Source organism: Panthera pardus, unplaced genomic scaffold (genome assembly GCF_024362965.1).
Source record: "Panthera pardus isolate Hobbes unplaced genomic scaffold, ASM2436296v1 HiC_scaffold_10, whole genome shotgun sequence".
Lineage (NCBI taxonomy): Eukaryota > Metazoa > Chordata > Mammalia > Carnivora > Felidae > Panthera > Panthera pardus.
In genome coordinates, this window is record NW_026526655.1 from 44182164 (window position 1) to 44208014 (window position 25851).

The 25851-nt window shown below is 41.8% G+C and overlaps 1 protein-coding gene across 6 annotated transcripts in view; it reads left to right on the plus strand.

Moving 5' to 3' along the window:
- Nucleotides 1-1699: 1699 nt before the first annotated feature.
- The window catches only part of NEMP2 (nuclear envelope integral membrane protein 2), a 143680-nt gene continuing 119528 nt past the window's right edge, over nucleotides 1700-25851 (plus strand). For all 6 annotated transcript variants that reach the window (XR_008423680.1, XR_002083757.2, XM_053906911.1 and 3 more), the window contains exons 1-8: nucleotides 1700-2064; nucleotides 11663-11778; nucleotides 16705-16936; nucleotides 17071-17143; nucleotides 18181-18274; nucleotides 19623-19737; nucleotides 21568-21793; nucleotides 25384-25560. Coding sequence is in view for 4 of the 6 variants with exons in the window: in XM_053906911.1 (XP_053762886.1) it covers nucleotides 1956-2064; nucleotides 11663-11778; nucleotides 16705-16936; nucleotides 17071-17143; nucleotides 18181-18274; nucleotides 19623-19737; nucleotides 21568-21793; nucleotides 25384-25560 (1142 nt within the window). In the remaining 2 variants the exon portion in view is untranslated. The remainder of the gene's footprint in view (nucleotides 2065-11662; nucleotides 11779-16704; nucleotides 16937-17070; nucleotides 17144-18180; nucleotides 18275-19622; nucleotides 19738-21567; nucleotides 21794-25383; nucleotides 25561-25851) is intronic.

Consider the following 25851-nt stretch of genomic DNA (forward strand, 5'->3'; position numbering starts at 1 on the left):
TATGAGCTGGTGTTATTATCCAGTTACAATTGTTTTACATCCTCTTGGCAAGTTTAATGGTGATTTCAACTACAACTTTCTCACTTCACTGACCTACTGATGGACAAACTTTTTCTCTATTTTCTGATGGATGGAAAGATAGAAAGCAAAAACTTTTGTGTATGATGCGAACTTGTAAGATCTACTCATAGCAACTTTCAGATATACATTACAGTATTGTTAACTTTAGTCATCACACTGTACATTTCATCACCAGAACTTATTCCTAATTTAAATATTAATTTATTATACTGCTGCCTGCTCCTTTCTCTACCAGATGCTGCTGCAGGAAAACACATGTATCTACCTGTTTCTTTTAGCCACTTTTTATAGTGCCATCCAAAATTAAATCAAAATGAATGTGGTTAGAAAAAAAAGTCATTGTGCAAGAGGCGAATGCACACCTCACACTTGGACCAGGAGCTCTGCCGTTTCTCTGTGGACAGTCTGCAGGGTCAGACAAGGTGGCAGTTTCATTAATAACAGTTTATTTGTAAAACTCATCCCCTTGAAGAATTCCTTATAAGGAGATTTCTGAACTTCCCAAACCATCTGTGGGTGCACACACGGTGCCAGGGGTTTGAGGACAGTTGGTTAAACCTTACTTTGAAGCCAGGGTAAGCCTAGTCAGTCCTACTCATACCTTTAGGGAAAATGAAGCTAAGTTATTTTTAGAGGATGATTTCTGTCACAATTGGCTTCCCTGAGGTACATAACCAGAAGACCAGAATTAGAAAAGAGGAAATGAACTTTTGTTCTAATAAGTGTTTGGTATGAAATATTGAATCACCTTCATGGGTTTCTAGGGCCTGAGAAAGTTCCGTTCTTTAAAAAGAAAAAAAAGCTACAGTATATGTATTACTTAACTGCAAGTTCTCTACTAATTATCAATATTAAAGCCACTCAAGATATTTTTCCCAGTTTTATTGAGATAATTGACATATAATATTGTGTTAGTTTTAGGTGTACAACATGATTCATATATGTATATATTGCAAAATGATCATCATAGTAAGATACATCACCTCACATAATTACAAAGACTTTTGTGTATGGTGAGAACTTTTAAGATCTACTCTTAGCGAATTTCAAATAGACATTACAGTATTAACTTTAGTCATCATACTGTACATTTCGTCACCAGAACTTATTTATAATTGTAAGTTTGTATTTTTTTGAACTGTTTTGCACATTTTGCCCTCCTTTCCCCACCCCCTCCCTGTGGCATCCATCAATCAGTTTTCTGTCTTTTTCTTTTTTTAAATGCAAGCTAATTTAAGACATGCTGTATTGGTGAGGGACCATTTTACAGCCTCTTTATACTGAAGTGTGGTGTGTTGATAAGCTTGGACATATAAGTGTTACTTAAGCAACCATATTGCCAGTTTGTTATTGTTACATACACAAAGGAAAATGGGAGAAAAAAAAGGAAAAATAAAGAAACTTTGATTTGTGAAAAAAAAAAGGTGTGGGGGGGGGGCGGGGGAGTTGTTCCTGAAGGGCCCTTCAAGAGGCATCGCTCAGGAGACCTCTGAGAACTGAGACCTAAAACGCCGCAGGTCACCGGTCAGGGAAGTTTTAGGCAAAATTCACAGAGGAGCTCCCACCCCTCCCCCCGCCGCCGTTTCCACCCTGGCGCAGGGACCGACGGGACTGGGCCACGGCCCAACTGCCTCAGGGGAAGACGAGGCCCGGAAGCCCCGAGGCCGGTAGGGGCCAGAAGAGGGTTACAGGGAGCCCCCAAGCCTCTACCAGCCGTCGCCCGCAGCCTAGAGCTAACTCCTCTGCCCCGGAAAGGCGGGGCCTCCGCCTTTCCCGCGTACGGGTCTCGCCGCCCCGCTCAGCCTCCTCGTAGGCCTTGCGCCATTGCTGCTACTATCGGCCGAACGGGGGCGCGGAGCTGGCCCCGGGGCGGGATGCGGCCTCCCCTGGGGCGGTGGTGGCTGCTAATCTGGCTGCAGCCCTTGTCCGCGCCGCCCGCTGGCGCGGTGCGCGGAGAGGAGGAGGCGGCGGCGGCGTTGGCAGGTAACCGCGGGCACTCGCGGCCGGCGCGCACGCGCGCTCCCGGACTCCTCGGTTCGTAGGCCTTGGCGGCTCGAGGGCGCTCTCCCTGCCCTCGGCGGCGGCGGTAAGGCTCAGGCAGCCCGGTGGGCGCTTTCTCGTCCCCTAAGGCTCGCCGGGCGTGGCCGGCGGCAGGCCCAACTTATCGCCTGCTTGGGTTTCCCTGGTCTTCTTGCTGTCACTTGGACACTTTTATGATTTTAGGAGTAGAAGCAACCGCCAAGCTCAGTCTAGCCCAGTTTCCTCGTTTACGAAGCAGCAACCAAAGCTCCGAGATGTTTTGATTTGTCTGAGGTCACACAGCTTGTCACTGGCACAGCTGACCCTAGCTAGTCTCCCGACTTTCAACACAAGACTTTTGTATAGTACATCGATTTGTGTTGAAAACCTCAGTATTTCTCTATATAGCTATTACTTTGGACTCAATAGAAGAGCTTTAGCTTTAGAATTAGACCGAAATTCCCCTGCCTCTGACTAGCTCTGCGACCTTGAGCAAGGCACGCTACTGGTCACATGTAAAGCAGATCCTATCTGACGGGATTGTTGTGATGTTTAAAGTGTGCCCGATGTTACATAGGAAACAAGAGATGGTAGCTCCTCATGTTGTTAAGGGCTATCTGTGGAGTGCTCTCAAGATCCTGGCACGGAAGGGAGGTCGCGAGTGCCGACTCCAGAACTTCTAGTAATATGCTATGAGCTTAATATTTCTAGCTCATCCCCACTCCTCGCGTAAAATCCTTTAAAAGATTTCGTGGAATTTCTGTCCACCAGCTTCTCCTCCTCTCATTGGTAACCGCTGTTTGCAAGGGAGGCACCCAAGTGTGATCCTTTAGCCCCTCCAACGAGATCAAGGTTCTTTGTCAAAGGATGAAGACAGTTTTCCGATTCTGCCAGAGCTGCCAACTCATGGGAATCTTGCAGTGCGTTAAACACTTGGGGAACTGTTCGGTACCAGTTTTCATTGAATGGACATTCCTTGAGTGCTTCCTATGTGTTAAAAGTGCTTTAAATGCATAATCTTTTTTAATACCCACAGTAACCCTATGGGCTTAAGTACCATTTACATACCCATTTTACAGATGAGGAAAGTCAGGCTTTAGGAGTAAGAAATGTAACCAGTCTATATACTGATGAAAAAATAAATGACAGATGTTTCTAAGAGGGAGGGTTTCTGAGCATAGCAGCAGCCAGAAAATTGTAAGTAGCTTTGGACCAACACCCAGAACCTTGAGTTCTAGTTATTCATTACATTTCCCCACTCACTTGCAGAATTTACTTTGGTCCCGGCACATAATCTTTATGGACAATGGTTTTCTCATGAGTAAAATAAAGTTCTTCTGTTGCTGAATGGCTTCCAATATTTTCCTCACTTTTTTATTTGCTTCAGTCCACCCAATATTTCTCATATTTCTATTACATTTAGTATTAACTATTCTTCCTTCTATTTTGTTAGCCCAAGACCCACGGAAATGCTTATCAGAGCTACTGTTCTGCCCAAGACATGCAGGATGCCCACTGAGTTGATAGAATTCTAGCCCACAGCTAAGAAAAATGGCAATTTACATAGCCTTATAGTAACACTTGCCATTCCAGATATACTATACAGCAGAGGCTATGGAGCATCCTGGATCCTGTGAAGGTTCTAAAGACACCACATTGGAACCTCTGGACTAGACTAGGTCTAAGGAACATTGTTGCTCCAAAAGTGGTTTTATGAGTATCCCTGCGGTCAAACAGCTGGTACTTCCTTTCATGAAATAGGGCCCATCTATAACATGAGAAGCTTGGATTAGATGATACTTACTGTTGTAAAATTCTGTCTTGAATGTACACACCCTTCCGTACAATAGAGAACGTTTAGAGCGAGGCCAGCTTTCTGTCACCCTATTTGGATGAAAGTCAGAGGCAAATGACACAGGAGAAGCAGATAGTTGTCTGGCTGAAAGGAAGAGTTATTCATAGTTTGCAGCCAGTGGGAGAGGGCCCTAGAGACCACATGTCCTATGATAAAGTTCAGGCCACTGGGTTGAATTCCCAGGCTTGAACTATATAGCAATAGGCCATTTGAAACTACAGCTTTCAAGGTTCTTCTCTATGGAGAAGAAAAATCAGTTCTCAAAGTTAAAATTAGCCTGAATGTACATCAGCATGTGCTAATTTCAGATTCATTCTCTATGCACATTCTTGGAGAAATAAAAATCCAGATTGATATTCAAGTCCGGTTAAAAAAAACTAGGGTTACTAGAATAGGAAAGTTACCTTTGTAACTTTGGTGCTCCATGCTAACTCCTTTGAAACTAGGAATTTATAAAATAATACCCAGAAAAGTCCTTCTTCCTTTGACCTTTCAGGAGCTAAGTTTTGTTGGTTTTCCTTTTTGTTTTTCCTATTCTTCTACCTCCCCTTCTTTGTCCCAAAAGAAAAGCAGTGATAGGCCAGATGGAGAAAATGGCAGTCTAATTTAATAAGTGATTTTATATTATAGTTTCATCTGAAGATATTTATTTCCCATATGAGGGCCATGTAAGGTTAAATTTTTAGGAAGAACGTTGCTGAAATATTTTTATGTTGGAGGTTGTTTAAGATCTGCTAGGATTTGAGGAGTGTTTGTGCTTTTTATTTTTAGCACATGCTATAAGTAGGTTTAAGTACTACCTGCCCTTTTCTGAAGTTTTGACTGAATATTTTTACCTTACATATGACTAAATTCTTTAACTTAAATATATCCTTTTACATTAGGAAAACTAAAAAATGACAAAAGTAGTACAAAGGAGTAATTTTAAATGTAATTTATTAGTTAAAGCAGGTGATACCCATCTGTCCCTTTTTTATATAAGCTATGTAATGTTAAAATTAGATTCATTGAATATTTATAAATTGAGTGGCACTTTTTAAAACACTTTTTTAATATTTATTTATTTTGAGAGAGCAAGCGAGCACACATGTATGAGCACCCACACTGGCAGGAGAGGGGCAGAGAGAGAGAGGGAGCTGTCATGACATAGAACCTCCATCTCAGGAACTGTGAGATCATGACTTGAGCCAAAACCAAGAGTCCGACACTTAACAGACTGAATGACCCAGGCGCCCCTAAATTGAGTGGTATTTAAAATGAACTAAGGGGGCACCTGGGTGGCTCAGTCTGTTGAGCCTCCAACTTCGGCTCAGGTCATGATCTTGTGGTCTGTGAGTTTGAGCCCTGCGTCGGGCTCTGTGCTGACAGCTCAGAGCCTGGAGCTGCTTCGGATTCTGTGTCTCCCTCTCTCTCTGCCCTCCCCAGCTCGTGCTCTGTCTCTCTCCCTTTCTCTCTCATAAACATCAAAAAAATTTTTTTAAATAAAAAATAAAATGAACTAAGGAATCTCATTGGGTAAGGTAACCCTGACTCAGATCCTTTGGTAATGTAAATAATTGCGCTTCATCTTAGCCGTTTGGGCACAATTGTCCAGAAATATATTCTACGGAAGTCAGGTTTATTGCAGAATCAAGAGAACCTGCTGAGGACTGCATAGAGTTACAGAAGGCAATGGTCATTTTGCGACTTAGAGTTGCAGACTTGCTGGGGTAGGCATTGTGATGATGGCATGCTGGGCTGGCCCTGTAGATACTCCCTAAGTGCTTAGGAGATGAGGCAGAGCTGGGATAGCCCACACTTCCAGAACTTTCTCTGCCTCTGGAATCAGGTGTGAGGATGTGAATACCCAGGTTATGGGGCACCTTCTAGGGTGGAAGCATATTTCAGCCTCAGGTGGAAGCAGTAGCTGTCCCTAGGCAGGTATTGTTCTCTTCTGATCAGATGAATGATTATTATTAAGTTTTTATGAAGCCCCAGAAATTCCCTTTTGTTTTCTTGATTATATTGTGAAGGGATTTTGTTGGTATCATTGTGATATTTTTGGGTTTCCCTACATCTGCCTCCGGGAAGTTCCATCCTAGCAGAATGAACCAGCATGACTGAGGCCACATAAATAAATGATACCTATAGACATCTGGCAGCTTCACAGAGTTCAGGTCTTGAAGTGTCAGGGCTTGAACAGCCAACAGAGTTCAGATTAGCTGGCTATGTTTTCTATTTCCACCCTTAGGTGGAGATGGAGGAGGAAGAAACTGAATAATGAAATGTTTCTAGAAGATTATTTAAGGGAGGAGAGACCTAGGAAAGATAACCTTTATAAACAATCTAAGGTTAGAAGATCTTGTTATCTCTAGGAAGGCAGTAGTCCAGCCTACTTAACAATCTCTATTTATTTATTTATTTACTCGCTTATTTTTTATTTTAGAAAGAGTGTGCACATTTGGGCAATAGATAACAATCTTGATTGCTACAGTATCTTACGCTTAGCCTAGCTAGCCCATGGCTTATGGTTTACATGAACTCACTTGAAGTTAGGCATGTTCTTCCTTAGATATTTCGGAGTTCTTGTGTGGATTCAATGAAATTCATCTCAGAAGAGAGTTAATAACAATGAGGGCAGCCAGTGGACACCATGAAATACAAACACCTTATCTATCATATCTCATGTATTGTGTAAATTCGACATCAACTTGACCTCAAAAGCCAGAGGCCACTCTGGAGAATTCCAGGGGGAACACTTTGCAACATGCTTTTAGTAGTGTTTCTATTGAAATCAATAGCCAGAGCAACCTACCTCCTTCTGTACTTTACTTAATCCTGTTGAGGACCAAGGAGAAAGAGCAAGTTATTCTCTTCTAACTGGGAGGCCTCCTATGTAGAATACACTGATGTACCATATATGAGTAAAACAAAAACTTATTGCCTCTTACATCTCTCTGCCCTTCTCTAACCAGTGAGGACAAAGAAGAGAGTCCCTAGTCCAAGGGATCTTAAGGATTACAGCTCTCAACCCTCTAGTTAAGGTATATTGATGATGGAGTAGGGTAGGTTCTGTAGGTCCTGTGCGTTCTGTAGGCGTGATGGCAATGACACAGACTGATAGGATTTTGTTTACATCATGTTGCTTCAAAGGGAGGGACAAAGTGTACCTCCTTTTATTGTGCTGACTGGTGCTGGCCAGACTTTTACAAAGATTGGTCAGGCTTTCACTGTCTGGGCTATGCATGCCCAAATAACTCACTAACCCTCTGGAATTACAACACACACACAGAAGACAGATATTTAAAGGCTGGAGATACGGTAATGAACTTGCTGTCCCTAACTTCATGGAGAGACAGAGTATAAACGAATAATAACATGAAGAAAAAATAAAGCAGAGTGAGAAGAAAGTAGATAAAAGGGGCTGGAGTGTGCCATTTTAGACAGTGGGGTCAGAGAAGGTCTTCCTGAGAAGGTGACATTTGGGCAAACATATATTATCAGAAGGAGCAAGCTCTGCCAAAATCTGGGAAAGGCAGATTTCAGGTCAAGGAATTGGCAAGTAGGAAAACTTGAGGCAGAAATGGTTCAGCATCTTGAGGATGGGAGGATTGGTGTGGCCTGAGTAGCTGAGAGGGGGAGGGATAGAGGAGAGAAGGTCAGAGTACTAGGTCCTTGGAAGGGAGGGTGGATTTTATTATGAATGCAATTAGAAGTCATTGGTTTTGAGCAGGTAAATAATCTGCTCTGATGGATGTTTTTGAAAGATCTATATGCTGATGGAGAATTGGTCTAGGGAAATGTCATAGGAGCAATTCTGGAAGCAGGGAAACCAGCTAAATGGCTATTACAGTAATTCAAGTGCAAGAAGACTGGTTTGGACAGCAGAGAAGCATTTACTTCTAAATTCAGATCATTGCACTATATTTAAATTGCACCATCTTGCTCTTAAAAGTTACAGATACCAAATGATTTAAGGAGACAGTCTTAGGACCAAGGGGGAGCAAACTCATTTGAAGGCAGTATTTGTTTGTAAAGCTCAGGTCCCAGAAAGAGGATATTCCCTCAAACTACTAACAAGAGTAGTTCACTGTTCTTACAGGAATTGATTCCTTGAAGTAGTGGAGCCCACTAGGAGAGGCGATGCAGGGAGAAGCTCCTGGCATTGAGCACAAGTGTCGTATTAGGAGTAGCCCTGAAGAAACAACTGGCTGGAAGTTAACATTCTTACAATGGTCTGGGGCTGCTGGGGTCTGTGAACCTTAAGCCTCACCCCCTTTACCTGCCTGGTTGGAATGCACTCCCATTTCAACAATACGTAGGGATTCCCCTCTTTTACTGAGGAATATAGATGTTAGTATAAAGTTGTCAACTCTAGCCACCCGGTAGAGACCTGTTCCTGCTCAGAGACCCAACAGGAGGGCTGCGTAGAGGCAGAACATAGGATACCAGAAGGCCAGTCGACAGCCCTCCTTCTTTTTTTTTTTTAATTTTTTTTTTCAACGTTTTTAATTTATTTTTGGGACAGAGAGAGACAGAGCATGAACGGGGGAGGGGCAGAGAGAGAGGGAGACACAGAATCGGAAACAGGCTCCAGGCTCCGAGCCATCAGCCCAGAGCCTGACGCGGGGCTCGAACTCACGGACCGCGAGATCGTGACCTGGCTGAAGTCGGACGCTTAACCGACTGCGCCACCCAGGCGCCCCTCGACAGCCCTCCTTCTAATGCTTGTTCTCACTAGCTGAGGGCTTTTATGTGTTTCAGTTGCTTAGGTGCTCCCAGGTTCTACACTGACTTTGACATTGTCTCTTCTACAGCTAGCTGCCAGCTCTTCGATGTCCAGGAGTGCTTTCTCCCCTGTGTAGCCCTTGGCCAGGAGTCATTTGCATCTCAGATATATCCAAGAATTCGCCTCAACAGTTGGTTGCTTTGTGTGTTGGTAGCACTGGTTCTGCATTCCCCTTTTGGTCTTGTATATAAACAGGCTGTGCCAAGGGATGCATGTTTTAAAAATGTTTAAAAAATGTTTATTTTTGAGAGAGAGGGAGAGACAGAGCGTGAGCAGGGGAGGGCAGAGAGAGGGAGACAGAATCTGAAGCAGGCTCCAGGCTCTGAGCTGTCAGCACCGAGCCTGACATGGGGCTTGAACTCAGAGACAGTGAAATCGTGACCTGAGCTGAAGTCAACTGCTCAACGGACTGAGCCAGCCAGTGGCCCCCTCACCCCCAGGGCATGTAGTTTTAATTTTTAGTAGTTTGTATTTAGCAGAGAGCTTCTAGAGCTTCCTTTACGTGCCGTTTTGAGACCTGCCTCTTCACCTGGATTCTTGTATTTCCATCTCAGACTCTCAAACTCTGCAAATTTGTTGGTATATTTAAAAAACTGTGCATTTCCTCACAATGTTAAGAGTATAGATTTGGGGCGCCTGGGTGGCTCAGTCGGTTGAGTGTCCGACTTCAGCTCAGGTCACAATCTCGCGGTCTGTGAGTTCGAGCCCCGCGTCGGGCTCTGGGCTGATGGCTCAGAGCCTGGAGCCTGCTTCCGATTCTGTGTCTCCCTCTCTCTCTGCCCCTCCTCCATTCATGCTCTGTTTCTCTCTGTCTCAAAAATAAATAAAGGTTAAAAAAAAATTTTTTTTTAAAGAGTATAGATTAAATGATTTGGCAGTGTCACACTGGAAGATACTGGGTTCTCATGTGACTTTCCTGCTTTGTGTAGCTTTGTGACTTCCATGCAGTTGCATTGGTGGGTATTCTCTGCATCTTCTCCCCAAGTCTGTCTTCACTTCCTTTAAGCTTAATGCTTAGGATGCTTCTAGCTAGGACACAAACCTATGTGGGCTTATTCGATATCATTCCCTGAATGGATGTAATTGTTGACTAGTTTTTAGTTACTCGGTCCTTCCCCAACTGTGGTGCAGCAGATTATTCTAACTTCACTTGATGTTTTTATGGAGCAGCTGACCACACTCTCCTTAGAGGAGTTGGGGGATGGGCATGAGGCCCATTTCTCTGTGTGCCCATAACATTCTCTGTGCCTGTTTCCTGTTGACACGTGTAGTGGTGACAGACACCCTGTCCTGGATCCAGAAGAATTTATGACTTTCATCTCACTTCACTTTAAATTCAGATACGGAGGCAGCCACAGAATAAAATGAATCCCATTACTTTACAGTTTTCATATGGCATTTACCCTCTCATAAAACACCTGTCTCTCTTCCTCTGTACATTAGATTATGTTGTGTTGTATTAAATGTTATTTATATGTTGTATATAATATACAGATGCACATATATTTATATATGCAGACACATATGTATCTACTTCTGTCCCCACATTTCTCCTGTGTTGTAGATCTATCCGTCTTCACTTAGTCCCACCAACCAAAACTCAGTTATGTCCCAAATTGAACTCATCCCCCTTTCCCTGCACAGGCTTGCATCTTCTCCAGTGTTCCTTTTCTGGGTGAGGGACCTCACCATCTTTCCACTCACCAGAACTTTCAGGTCGTCTTCTTGCTCTCCCTCATCTAATGAATCTCCAAAGTCTGTTGATTTCAGTCCTAAATGGTCTTTTTATCTGTTCTTTCTCCCTCCTACCTAGTTCATTTCTTGCTTGGACTCCTTGAGTAGCCTCCTTAGTGGTCCTTCTACTTTTAGTCTTCCTCACCTCTAAAATTGCACACTGCTTTAGAATTCTTTTTCTAAAACACAACTGTGTACCTGTTATTTCCCTATTAAATTGGTTATTCTCTGTTCTCACAGATCTGTTCTGTGCCCCTCTCTTCCCTGCTCGGTGTCTGGAAGTGGACATCTGTGGACTGCATCACCTGGGCTTCTTTGCCCTCCCGCTTCCCATTGCATTTGGCCAGTGAGAGGCACTGATGGGAGGGCAGGAGAGAGAGGTTGAAGTAGTCATACCTTCATCCCACCGTTCCACATTTTGGCAGGGATTGCATCCCATGACGCTACTGTCCTCTGGGCTTCAGCAGCTCTGGTAACGTTGGGCCCTCCCTTTGCCATTTCAGGCAAGGATGTTAAAGGCTTCCTGCTGTTGTTGATGTCTGGGAAGTTCACAGCGCCTTATTGTTAATGCCTTAACTCTGCCCACATCCTCACTGAACTCTTCAGTTAAACCCTTTTGAGTGTCATCAGTTTCCTGCTGAGACTTTGATGCTTACCTAAAATCCTTCAATGCTCTGCTTTCAGCATGAAGTCCATACTCCTTAGAGTAAGTAGTAACTACTGCTTACCTCTCTAGCTGCAGGTGTTGAAGCTGCCACCAATTCTTGCCCTCTACTTCAAGACTGAAGTACCCATTCTGAGTTCTTTTTTTTTTTTTTACTTTCACTTTTTATTTGAACTCCAGTTCGTTAACATAACAGTGTAATATTAGTTTCAGGTGTAGAATGTAGTGATTCATCACTCACATACAACACCTAGTGCTCATCACAAGTGCTCTCCTTAATACCGATCACCCATTTAACCCATCCTCCTGCCCACCTTCTGTGTTCTTATAGTGCCTTCCATATATCACAAGAGTACTGACACTAGACTAATTTTTTGCCTGTCTCCTGTAGGTTGGAAAGATGGAGGGACTATACTTACTATGTAGGAGAATTCATTTAGAGAATGTAAAATGCATTATTATTGTGAATAAAAGGGGAAAAAAAGATAAGATTGCGGGAAATTAAATATTTAGGAAATGTAATCGCTTTTCGATCTCTCAGTTCCAAGGTGTAAAGCTCTGAAGGAAATGGATTTAATTAAAACTTCTGAGTCAGACTGTTACTGCTACAATCGAAATTCCCGAATGGAGTGGAAATACATGTGGTCAACTCTGCAGGTAAGAGCCTATGTTTAAATTATGTCTGAGGAGCTGGGAATTAAAATGTACTTCTTCAAGAATACAAAATCGCTTTTATATGACATAGAGCTGTGTATCAGTATGAAAGCTAGCTTGGGAATCACATCCAGTGGCCCAAGGGAAAGGGATATGTGGAAGGGTACATTAACTCTTCATACGCTTCATCAGCCCTTCCCCAAACTACTCCAAATAAATATGGTTTCTAAGTGAGCACAGTGTGCTTGCTATTCAGATACATACTTTCCAAAATCATTGCTATCCCAAGCCCCTCTCTGATTCTAGGTATGGCCAAGATAATAGTTAATCTCAATAGCCCAGTACTTTTCCTTCATTAATAATACTTATTAAGCACTAGTTAAGTGCCAGGAACTATTATAGGCTCTTAGGATACATCAGTGAACAAAATAGATCCCTGCTCCTGTGATGTTTATACTCCTAGGGATAGGAGATGGGCCATAAATGTAATAGAGAAGAAAATTATACAACTAGTAAGTGCTATGAAAAAAGAAAATGTAGAGTAAGGTAAGCGGAATGAGGGAGGTGAGGGGGCAGTATAAAAAGAGTGATCAGGGTAGTTCTTGTAGAGAAGGTGATATTTAAGAAAGACTGTAATTTTTTAAAATGTTTATTCATTTTTGAGAGAGAGACACAGAGAGAGAGAGACAGCACAAGTGGAGAAGGAGGGGCAGAGAGAGAGAGAGAGACAGGATCCAAAACAGGCTCTAGGCTCTGAGCTGTCAGCACAGAGCCCGACGTGGGGCTCAAACTCATGAACCAGGAGATCATGATCTGATCCAAAGTCAGACACTTAACTGACTGAGCTACCCAGGTGCCCTGAGAAAGATTTTAATGAAGTTAGTGAGTTACCAAGATAATATACCAAGAAAGAGTGTTCTAGGCTGAGGGAAAAAGATGGGACAGCATATCAGAAGGCATATGATGTTGATTTGTACTATTACTGATAATATACACCATTTTGATCACCTGCTTAAGGTGGTGTCGTCAATTTACAATTTTACCACTGGAAAGTGACCATTTTCCCCTTTGTAATAAATGAGTATTTTGAGGAGATACTTTGAAACTATGTAGATACTCTTTTCCTTACCTTTCACCCTGTAGTTTTATTGTCCATTGATGATGCTTGCATGAACCAGTTATCATCATGCTGTTTTATCAAATGGTGATTTTCTAATTCCATTACTCTTTCCTCATTCATCAGTATTCTTCAAGAAGGAAGACTTTTTCCTTCTCCAGTTTATTTATATTCATGTAATATTACAGATTGCCAATTCATTCAGTGGATTAGAATCTATTACCTCATAATTTATTTTGATATTCAAATTATCCTAGATTTGGCCAGTAGGAGTTCCTTCAAAGTATCTCATGTGGGAGCACCTGGGTGGCTCAGTCGGTTAAGCGTCTGACTTCGGCTCAGGTCATGATCTCACAGTTTGTCAGTTTGAGCCCCGTGTCAGACTCTGTGCTGACAGCTCAGAGCCTGGATCCTGCTTCGGATTCTGTGTCTCCCTCTCTCTCTGCCCCTCCTCCACTCACGCTCTCTCTCTAAAAATTAAATAAAAACATTAAAAAAAAATTTTTTTTTAAGTATTTCATGTGTCCTTTTAATTTGTGCCTATCATTTGAGCATCTCTGGCAAACAGGATGCTCCAGGCTTATCTTGTAATTTCCTAAACCCATCTCTGGAATCCTACATTTTTTCAAGGAGCATTCAGAGTTAGGTGTGTTTATTAGTGCTGGGATACCATTGTCATATGCATACACACAGAGACACAGAGACATATACACCCCTACACCTGCACATGTATCTATTTCTGTCACTGTTTTTTTTTTAATATGTGTTTTTGCAAGAGAGAGAGAGAATCCAAAGCAGGCTCCACACTATCAGCACGAAGCCCACTGTGGGGCTTGAACTCATGAACCATGAGATCATGACCTGAGCCAAAGTTGGATGCTCAACTAACTGAGCCAACCAGGGGCCCCCTGTCACTCTATCTGTTAAGAAACATGCATTCTGGGGCACCTGGGTGGCTCAGTTTGTTGAGCTTCCAACTCTTGATTTCAGCCCAGGTCATGATCCCAGGGTTTTGGACCCAAGCCCTGTATCGGGTTCTGTGCTAAGCATGGAGCCTGCTTGGGATTCTCTCTCCCTCTCCCTGTGCCCCTCTCCCCCACTCACTCACACACACACACACACACACACACACACACACACACACATTCTCTCTCTCTCTCTCTCTGAAATTAAAAACAAAAACAAAAAAACATGCTTTTTGATATCTCCCATACTACTGGGTTCATTCTAATCTCTCTCCTTGTCGTATTTGTAACTTTCTTCTCTGATAATGGGGAACCTGGTTTTCATTATCCTCAGTATATTAATTTATTTGCTTAATGCTAGGGTAGTAATTTGTTTATTTATTATTTCTTTGTCAACGTTTGTTTAGAGTGTGTTTTATCTCTAGTTTAAGAGTACATAGTCTAATACTATGCCCCAAAATTACTTAGGTTAATTCATTCCCACCCATCCTCCTTCAATATGGTTATATTATTCATTTGAAATATATTTGGTTTCATTCATTTCCATTTTCATTTGAAATATATTTGTTTTTATTTTTAAGGGTTTTCCCCATCCTAGTTGATTTTCTTATAATTATATTTTAGTATGTGCAATATTAGTATGGTTTAAAATCACAGGTCTACACAGAAGTATCCTCAGAGAAGTGTCACTCCCCCTCATTTCTCTATCCTTCCTATCCAACCCTTGTGGGTAGTCAATATTACTAGCTTCTGTCTTTCCTGTGTTTCTTTTTTCAAAACTAAGCAGTGATGCATGTTTATAGACAGTGCTAAGGAGTGGGTTTAGATGGAGGACCAATGGCTGAGCCTGGGTCAGTCTTATATGAAGAGGTCAGGGAGGAGGAAGAGGCCAACAGAGGAGAGAGAGAGAAGGAGCAACAGGTGAAGATGTCCAGGACGCTGTGGGAAGAAGTGTTACAAGCAGGGCCAAAATGCCATTGGTGGATCAAATATGATGACGGAGAATGCATTTAGCAACATGGAGGTCCCTGGTGACTTTGTCAGGGACAGCCTGTTGGAAACGACACATTGGAAGAGGGTTAAAGAGAGAATGGAGAGGAGAAGAACTGAAGACTGCAGGTATGGGCAACTTTTTAAAAGAATCTGAGTGCACTGGCAAGCAAGGGGATAGCTGGAGGGGAAAGTGGCTTTTTTGTTTTTAAATGGAAAAGCTTCAACATGTTTGTGTCCTGATAGGAATGGTCTAACAGAGAGGGACGAAGTGCTGGTAGGCTGTCCTTGAGTGGACAGAGGTGGATCTGATTCTGTGCCTTGAGAATCTTCTTTAAGTCTCCTCTGTGGCAGAAAGTTCCTCCCCACAGGCAGGAAGCAGAGCACGTGCCTGCAGGTGCTGCCGGGTGGGTGGAGGTGGGGATAGGAACCTGTTGATGTTCTCTTCTGGCTTCTTTCATTTTCAGTGGAGAGTGAGGAAGGGGAGGAGGTATTGGTGTTGAGGAAGGAAAAGCTGTGAAATCTTTGTTGAAGAGAGTGGAGAGTAGATAGGAATGTGGTGTGATCGCCCATAGCTGCAGGTCCCACTTCAGGTTCCCATTCAGGGGCTTGAAGTCAAGCTACTGTGTGTTTATCTAGCACCATTGGGTGGTACAAATGCCAAGAGTAGAATGGGTGGAGAGTTGGATTTTGCAGGTGGATGTGACAAAGCTAGAGCAGTGCAAATGAGTCGGGTACCTGCAAGAGAATGATTTGTAATGATCGATCGTGGAATTTAGCTGGATTAAGAAGGGGCTAAGGACATCAAAGGGGTGAGGAGCAGGGGAAAAATGGCTTGATCCATGGTGGGGTCAAAGGCTTAGTGGGGTCGAGGTACTATACAGGGCATGCTAGAAAGGTAGGAGTTGGTGGTCAGCCAGTGGGATGCATGAAACAACCTGTAGAGGGGCTGTAGTTTGGTATGAACAAGGTCCTGGGTGTGGCCGTGGGAGTAGTTAGCTGAGGTGGGGCAGAGAACAAGCATAAGAGGGTAGGAGCTCAAGATGCTGAGAATCAGAGCATTGGAAGGAGTTTGGCATACATAATAAACACATTGAACCCTGAGAAATATGACAAGAAATAGTATTAGAGAGAGAGCATCAGTGAGCCAGGAACTAAAGTCCAGGAGAAATGAGTGTAGGTAATGGGTTATATCACCTGATGCCCTGTCTTCAGAGTTGGTGATCTCACTATCCTTTTCAGGCTTGCCTTACTCTTGGACAGAGAAGAGGAATAGAGAGGGAGAAAGGCAGCAGCAGAGTTGTTCTTTAATGAACACTGGATTGTCACTGTTTGCTGGGTACTGTAGCCAGTACTTTGTTGTGAGACTGGAATAGGACCTGTGGTTGGATTCTGGTCCTTCTTCAGGAGGCATGGGGAGAGAAGCCTGAATTACATATGCTCAGCTGATCCAGAAGGAAGTGCTTTTTCTCACAACACAGTAGAAAATGGTAGAGACATAATTCCTGTTCTCGTGTTTATAACCAAATAGTTGGCCACCTATTACTTTTGTCATTCTTTTTCACATGTCCCTTGACCACAACAACTTGCTACAGGAGGGAGTTAAGTCACCTACAACTCAGGGGAAGAAATAACCACTTTCAAAAGTCTCTGTGCTCGGTGCGTTTGAACGAAACACAGATCTGTAGGTCCATCCCTGGGATCCCTGGGATCCCTGGGATCCCTGGGATCGTGTATATCTGAGTGTTCTTTATCCAGTTATGTTGGGCTCTCTTTACTCCTCTGCTTATGATTTGAAGGAGCTTATGAGAAGTTTTAACTTCTGTGTTTATGGATTTCTTTGTTCTTATTTTATAGGTGAAAATTACCAGTTCAGGCCTGCTCAATATTGCATATATCACAGGAAGACATAATTGTCAGTATCCAGAAACCATTCTATCTTTTATCAAATGTGTGATTCATAATTTTTGGACACCAAAGGAGTCTAATGAAGTTACCATAATCATCAATCCATATGGAGAGACCATGTGCTTCTCTGTGAAGCCTGTCAGGAAGATATTTATCTATACAATTAGTGTGAATCGAAACAGTAAGTCTGTTTTCATTATACTTGATTTTATGGATTTAGTTTTTCTGGAGTGACATTTCAATAAAGTGACTTTTCTTTTACCAACTACATTGACACAAAGTCTTCGTTGTGTGTGTGTGTCTTTTTTATTCCAGTTGTGGATTTCAAACTCTTCCTTGTGTTTGTAGCAGGTATTTTCCTCTTCTTTTATGCAAAGACCTTGAGTAGGTAAGTATCCCTTTTTATTGTGTTAATTTTGTAAATTAAAAAGAGTATAGGACAATTTTGACCCTATGCTAAGTATTTCCACACTAGTTTGCAGTTCTTGCTTTAGGTTTTACAAACAGTAGTTCTGAAGATAGTGCTTGAAAGGCCTTTTAAAACCAGAAACAGTACACATGATATGTAACGTATATATTACAGCATGCTTTTACATGCATCATTTTGTGTTACGTATTAATGTACGTTTTTTATTTGATCCTCTTAATTATGTGAACTTTGCTAGGGCCGAGATTTATATTCAGGTTTTCTGATGCCAGATGCTTGCTCTCTCTATTAGATTCAAGCTGCCTCCAAAATTTGTGGCTCTGATACAAAAGGTTGAGTTTAACAAATATTTGACTCTTGGATAAACATAGCATCCTGATATTTTGTTTATTACAACTTCTCTCATGAAAAAGGAGTCCTTTGCCAATAATATTTTACTTCTTAGCTTGCTATTCTTAATATTGCTCATCTTTCTTGTAATGCAATTAAGTATGTTTAATGTAATCCATGGCCTTTATAAAACCAATATTACTTCCATAGCCTGAAGAGTAAAGCTTGGACTCAGAGGAGCTGGGCTATAAGCCTGAATCCTCCAATTGGCAGATACTGACTTATGGAAGGTCTTTAACTTCTTGGTGTCTTAGCTTCCTCCTCTGTAAAATTTTGACATGGATAACTATATTACAGGGCTGTTGTGAATGCATGCAGAGCTCTCAGACAAGTGCCTGCTACATGGTAGGCACTCAGTAATTATTCTTGGATCAGATTCTAAACATAGATAACTCAGACATTTTGTTTTGAGTTAGTGGCAAGCTATTGACTATAAATTTCAAGTATAGAAATTTCATTTTTTTAAGAGTATAGGATCTAATTAAAACTAACATCTGAGTTTTTCTTCTTAGTATTCTTTATAGTTGCTATCGTCAGGTTAAACACAGTTTTTAATACTGAAAGTGCTGCTTGGCATTTAAATGGCTTTTATTTGCTTGTTTTGACAGAAGTCCTATCTTCTTTTACTCTTCTGGGACTGTGCTAGGTGTTCTAATGACGTTAGTCTTTGTCCTGCTTCTGGTGAAAAGGTTTATTCCTAAGGTAGGCATACTGTGTATAAATGAATAAAAGAGGGAAACCATGATCTCATAGACATGAAAAATGGATCAAAGTTAATCACGTTGATTATGACAGTTCCAAATTCAAACTGTATTTCTACACTGTATTACAAAACTGGCTTTAAAATGTATCTTTTTCTAGAGATTCCATTTTTATTTGTTATTATGTATACCCTTAAGTAAATATAACTTTTGGTGATACTTTTTTGAGACTCCATTATTTAAAAACATTTTTTTTAATGTTTACTTATTTTTGAGAGACAGAGAGAGACACAGAGTGTGAGTGCGGGGAGGGGAGGGACAGAGAGAGAGGTAGACACAGACTCTGAAGCAGGCTTCAGGCTCTGAGCTGTCAGCACAGAGCCCGATGCAGGGCTCGAACTCAGAAGCTGTGAGATCATGACCTGAGCCAAAGTTGGATGCTTAACCAACTGAGCAACCCAGTTGCCCCAAGACCCTTTTATTTTCAGGTAGTAGATCTTTCTTAGGAGTGGTGGGGGCTGATTCTATGCTGAGTAGAAATTTCTCTTATCTTGGGGCGCCTGGGTGGCGCAGTCGGTTAAGCGTCCGACTTCAGCCAGGTCACGATCTCGCGGTCCGTGAGTTCGAGCCCCGCGTCAGGCTCTGGGCTGATGGCTCGGAGCCTGGAGCCTGTTTCCGATTCTGTGTCTCCCTCTCTCTCTGCCCCTCCCCCGTTCATGCTCTGTCTCTCTCTGTCCCAAAAATAAATAAAAAAAAAAAAACGTTGAAAAAAAAAAAAAATTTAAAAAAAAAAAAAAAAAAAAAAAAAGAAATTTCTCTTATCTTGACAGAGCTGAGGAATGTCGTGATGCTGAACCATCAAGGCCTTGAGTAACAGTATTGCTACAACTGGGGATTTCTTCATTATTATTAGTTCTGCGAAACACCTTTAATGAAAGAATTCCCTGCACTTAGTTGAGGATAAATATTAGTTAATGTTGATAATGTTGCAGATACTCTGATTAAAGCTTGCAACACCGGCATTATTTTGAGATAAATTTATTCTTTAAAACAGTGCCTCTCCACCTCCACCTTTAGTATACATGCAAGTTACCTGAGTATTATCCTGCTGAAATGCAGGTTGTGATTTGGGAATCTGCCATGGGGCCCAAGAGTCTGCATTCCAGCAAGCTCCCGGGTAATGCCAATGCTGCTGGTTCATGGGCCATAACTTTAACAAGACACCAGAGAGCACCTTGAATTGACCTCAGTGCAGTGTGATGTAGAAGTTTCTAATAATATAAAGGGTTTATTTGTTTCCTCCTATTTTTGTGAGAGTGAATGTGTCATTTATTCTCTTTTACACACAGTATAGCACCTTTTGGGCTCTAATGGTTGGTTGTTGGTTTGCTTCAGTTTATGTTGTATGCCATTTGATGGAAGATCTGAAGTGGCTATGGCATGAAAACAGAATATATATATTAGGTAGGTAATTAAAAAAAAAAATATATATATATATACATGTATTATTGACAAAGCTGAAAGTATAACTAAGAGGCCTTCCTTTGGAAGTATGTTTCTCTCTAGCATCTAAATTTTCCTTTTGAACTAAGGAGAAGTGCTGTTAAAAACATTTTATTTTATTCCCACAGTTGATGATTTCAGTTCATTAGATCTCTCTTTTTCTTTAAGTTTGTTTATTTATTTATTTGGAGAGAGCATAAGTGGGGGAGGGACAGAGAGAGAGAGAGAGAGAGAGGAAGGGAGGGATGGAGGGAGGGAGGGAGAGAGGGAGAGAGGAGAGGAGAGAGACAGAGGGAATCCCAAGCAGGCTTCTCCCTGTCAGCATAGAGCCTGATGGGGGGGCTTGAACTCACAAACGGTGAGATCACAACCCAAGCCGAAATCAAGAGTCGGACACCCAACTGACTGAACCACCCAGGTAACCCTTTTAGATCTCATTTTAGTCTATTTCCCAATGACATCTTTCTTAGTTTTCTGTACTAATGATGAAAAGAGCAAAAAAGTATTTGTCCCTTTTGACTGCTTTTATGCTTTGAATCATGACTCTTTCTTTTTCTTAATGTATTCAGCATGAAAGGTGAAAAATCCTAAATATAAATTACTAATGAAAACTTGAATTTTCAGAAACAGAGAAGCTATTAAGAAACCACTTGTTCTTATTTCCTGAAAGCAAAAACAAATGAACAAGTTTTAAAAATTATTTATTTGTTTTAATTGGGGAATAATGGAGAATGGGAGGGTCAACTTTCTCCTAAGCCCTTAGTGCCAAACTTCTCACATAAGTCCACCCACCCAAAACAGAAGCAATCAATTTTTGTTTTAATTGAAGATTTTTATGTCTTTAGCTCATTTTTCTTTTTATGCTTAAGTATTTTTAAAGTAAATTACAGATATCATGGTATGTTCTTCTAAATATTTCAGTAAACATCTCTAAAAAAAAAGCATTTTCTTCTATAGTTAAATAACTGTTAAATCTTAAAAAAATCAATAATTACATAAATTACTCAGGCCATGTTCAGATTTACCCAGTGTCCTTGATGGTTGGTCTGTATAAGGTGGGATATAGTCCAGTACCATATTTTGCATTTATTATGTCTTGTAGGTCTTTTTTAATCCATAACAATTGCTTTTTTCATCATAGTGCTCTGGTGAAGAGACTAGTTGTCCTGTAGAGTGTCCCAACTGTCTGGATTTTTCTGATTACTCCTTTGTGGTATAATTTAACTTGCTCCTCTCTCCCCTGTATTTCCTAAACTGGAAATTAGATCTTGAGGCTTTCTTAGACACAAGTGAACCATTTTTCATAGTATACATCAGAGGAGATGTGTATTTCACATCAGATCAGAGGGAGGATGCAGAATATCTCATCATCCTGCCATTATTAATGTAGAAACTGAGCACTGTATTAGGGGGGATATAGACTGATCCCTCCACTATATTTTCCTTTTTTGACTAGAAAGTAAAAATGAAAAAATAGGGTTTGTAGCCAACTGTGACATATGCTGAGGCTTATTCCTGACCAAAGGAACTATGGTAACATTTGCTCATCTAGGACTCTGAACTAAAAAATATACATATCATAATAATTTATTATTAGACAACCTTAATTATCACAAAAAGTCAGCACAGTATCTCACATTGAAGGAATAACTACCCCTCTATGTGTTTTTCAGCCTTACTTCTTTGGAAAAAGAAAACACAAATGAAGGTTTTCTGCTTAAGTCAAGGCTCTACCAGGATCTTTCACATAACTTTTCAGGTTCAGATTTTCAAGTTCTTCTGCTTTTACAGGCTATGTTTTGGTAGCTGGATTGCTCAGCTTTGCTGTTTGTTATAAGCATGGGCCCCTGGTTGATGAAAGGAGCGTGACTCTTTTGACGTGGACACTGCGGCTCCTCGCCCTGGTTCTGATCTATTGTGGAGTCACCGTGCCCCAGGGCTCCTATGCAGCTCTGATCCTCATCCTGGCCTCCAGGAGTCTACGCTACCCACTGAAGGCGTTCACTTATATGAGGTGGTGCGTATCTTTTTTCTCCTTGTAAATGTGACATTTTGAGTTCTGGTTTTCTTTATTGTTTGGGGAAGTTTCTTGGATGTGTCCTATTTAGTCTCACAATTAACTACATTTCATCTGGGGATTTGGGAGAGAAAGCGGATAGAGAATTTAAGCATCTAATCCCATCTCCATTTCTAGTCTTCATTAATCTTTCAGAGGTCTCCCCCCAAATACTAGGTAATTTCAGCTCACCTAGAACTTACTGAGATCAGGGGCAAAATTACTTGGGTTCTGGGTTGCCTACAATTTCTACTTTTATTCTACATTTCCTTTCATTAGGACCCAAGATTGCTTTAAAGGTATTTGTTGTGCTTATGAAATAGAGCTAAATGAATGTATTGTTTATGCTTAGGACTTTTTGGGTTTTTTTAGGTTTAAAGTTAAGGCTTAAGGGGCGCCTGGGTGGCTTAGTCGGTTAAGTGTCCAACTTCGGCCCAGGTCATGATCTCCGGTCCATGAGTTTGAGCCCCACGTCGGGCTCTGTGCTGACAGCTCAGAGCCTGGAGCCTGTTTCAGATTCTGTGTCTCCCTCTCTCTGTGACCCTCCCCCATTCATGTTTTGTCTATCTCTGTCTCAAAAATAAATAAACGTTAAAAAAAATTTTTTTTTTAATAAAGTTAAGGCTTAAGCCCTTGAAAAATACAGAAAGAGAGATGAGGTAGCTTCTATTGTCACAACTGTATTATGTCTCTCCTTAGTCACTGAGCCTGAACACCTGTTTTTGTGTCAGGTGCACAGATGAAGGAGATAGTCCCTACCCTTGAGGTGTACTTGCTGCGCCATCAGCATGCGTTTCTGTATCTTTGGAGTGTTAAAAATATGCCTGTTCAGGGACTATGGCACATAGAGAGAGTTCAGGAGAGTTCCTGAAAGAGATATTACTGGGCTGAATCTTAATGAATTAAAACAGCCGGGTGAATAAATGTAGGAAGGACCTCCCTGACAGGGAGAAAGCCCAGTTTGGTAGCATCATGAGGCAGGCAAGGGAGGTGGCCGTCGGCCAGGTTGTGGAGGCATCACAGGCTGTGTTAAGGAATCTAGTCTGATCCTGTGCACAGTGGAGGCAAGAAGCCATTCTGCAATGCAGTCAGCATTCTCTGCCTGCTGCCTAGACCAGACTTACAAATCCAAATGCTTGGGGCTGGTCCTGACTGGGTGATGCTGAGCAGGGGTGAGTCAGTGGGGCCATCATGAGGACTGTGAGAAATTCTACAATGCAACCTCATCAGTAAGGGGGCAGTTACTACTCAGCTTGAGCTGATTATTACCACATAGGAATATGGGCTCTGCCTTGCCAGATCTTTTGTTTTTTTTTAGAAAAGCTGGAAATATGGATTTGAATGTGAATTCTTATTATTTTTAAATGTTGGCAACTAATCTAAAAATAAAAATACAGTTAACACAATCAAAGCAGAGACCGTGAACCTCATTGGGTGGCAGAATGTGGCCCATCTGCCTTCTGGCACAGAGGGTGGATGTAAGTGGGAGGCCCTGGGACAGTGACATCATAGCAGTCCAGGCAAGAGGTGATGAGGGCCCAGAGTCGGGCAGAGAGACAGTGAGGGAGTGAGGGTGTTAATAAATATTTATGAGGTAAACCTGGCTGAGAGGAAGGAGACTCTGGTAACTGTAGTCTATGGATCTGCTACTACACATATAGCCAGTGACAGGACAGGGCCCTTGTGCAGAGAGTGTTGGCAAGACTGCAAGGTAGCGAGGCTGGGACAGAGGGGCTGCTGCTAGCTGCTCTCTGCACTGCCTCAGAGGCCAAAGGTGCCTGGGACTACCAGAGGTCCCTCTGCTGGGAGGAGGCTAGCCATCCACATTCCCCAGGCCTGGGTCCTTTGCGAGGCTTGTGGCTTGAGGAACGCGGGTTAGCATTTGGGCCCCTTTTGTTTTAAACCTCCAGCTGCCTCACCAAGTGTAAGGTGTGTTCTGTTACCTGTGTGATGGTCCTTTTATGCATTTGCTGTGTGTTCTGTTAACACAAACCTAATAAAATGTTTTGTAACTTCTTTAGCTTTTCATTTTGCTAATGAATAATTATGTGAACAAGTACAAGACAAAACAACAACAAAACAGGAACATAAATAACAAACCAGAGAAATAATACCTTGATTTGTACAGTATTTTAGTTTTACAAAGAGCTGTTTGAATATATCCTAATACATGGTAGCTACTCTCTTGATTATCTTTATTGAACACTTACTATAGGCCACTCGCTTTACACAAAATATCTCATCTAACCTGTATAGTGACCTAATGAGGTTTAGATGTTATATTTAAAAACAATTTTTTTTAAGTTTATTTATTTATGACAGAGATGGCAAAAGTGCACAAGGGGCAAAGAGCAAGGGAGACACAGAATCTGAAGCAGGCTCTGGGCTAAGCTGTCAGCACAGAGCCCAACACGGGGCTCGGACTCACAAACCACGAGATCATGACCGGAGCCAAAGTTGGACACTTAACCCACTGAGCCACCCATGTGTCCTGTGAGGTAGATGTTGTTGCTTTCACTTTGTTCATATGAGCCAACTGACGGTCAGAGCTGTTAACAGTTGCCTCAGTTGATACAGTGGGTGAAACTCAAAGCCAGGACTGTGTCCAGTCTTCTGCTCAGAGACCAGAGGTTTTCCTCTAGGGAGACCAGGCTAGGTGTTCAGACAAGGAAAAGGAAACAATATTGGTGGTTCCTCAATCCGACTCATCATCCACCACACAATCTTTAAAAGACTTTTCAGGTCCCAACACTCCAGAAAATATATGTTTAACCACCTCCTGGTAATTCTTGTACTTATCCAGATTTGGGAATCTCTGGTTAAATTTTAAACCACCCAAGAACATTTTTAAAAACTCATTGATAAATGTAACATATGTGTTAAAACCTTATCATCATTACCATCTTTATGAGATTCTCCCCTTTAGGACTTTCCTGATTCAAAAAGAAAATTCCAATAATGAGCCCCTTAGCATGTAAGCAAAGGAGGAATTATAAATTATTGTACACAAACGACCTTTGTATGGTATTTACTCCCTGTCTCTAGGATTAGTCAGAATCACCACCACTAGGTGGAGGTGATATCCCACAAATCTTCCTTTTTTTTTTTTTTTTTTTTTTCCTTTAGGTCTAGCAAGTAAGTGGCCATGAATTCTACCAGGTCTCTGTAAAAACGGTATCTCAAAAGATTTGCTTCTGTTAGTGCCCAAGATAATGAGCAGGCCAAGCATAAGGAAACCAGACTTTTAATGGTCTGATTGTGCGATTCAAAATTACTGAGAATACAATTAACATGTCTATCAGAAATTGAGTCGCAAATTCCTAAGAACATTATTTAGGATGGTCCAGGAAGAGAAGAAATGTACTATTAGCCCAAACTGCATGTTCTGTATTCCATAGTCACAGTAAGAACCATAAAAAAGTATAGTGTGGTGTCAAGGAAGTTAAGTATTACTGTTACTTTCTAAGAAATGTCGTTTTATAAATCTTAAGGGTTGAATTGAGCAGTCAAATATGACCAGGAATCTAGCAACCAAATGCCACATGTTTTAGGAAAATGAAGAAATGGTGGACATCCAAGAAGCCAGTGTTTAAGTATCTTACTGAAGATGAATACCGGGAACAGGCTGATGCTGAGACAAGCAGTGCCCTGGAGGAGCTGCGTGGAGCCTGCCGCAGGCCCGACTTCCCCACGTGGCTGGTAGTCTCCAGACTCCAGGCTCCTAACAAGTAAGCCCTGTTCAGCTGCCGGGACCACACTGGGGTTGGGATGATTGTGAAAACACTGTGACGGTTTGCTACAGGTACTTCACATTAGGAACAGACTGCTGCCCAGGAGAACCCATGATGCGGAAACTGTCAGTGGCCCTGCTCTTTCTTCAGTGCTCTGACTTGCACAGAGCTGCTAATGTCAGGACAAATAGTGACCTGATGTTTGATAGGGAAGGTCGTAAACATAACTTCCACATGAGAAGTGACCGGTGTTGAAAGTAATTGTCAAAGCTTACCAGGAAAGACATC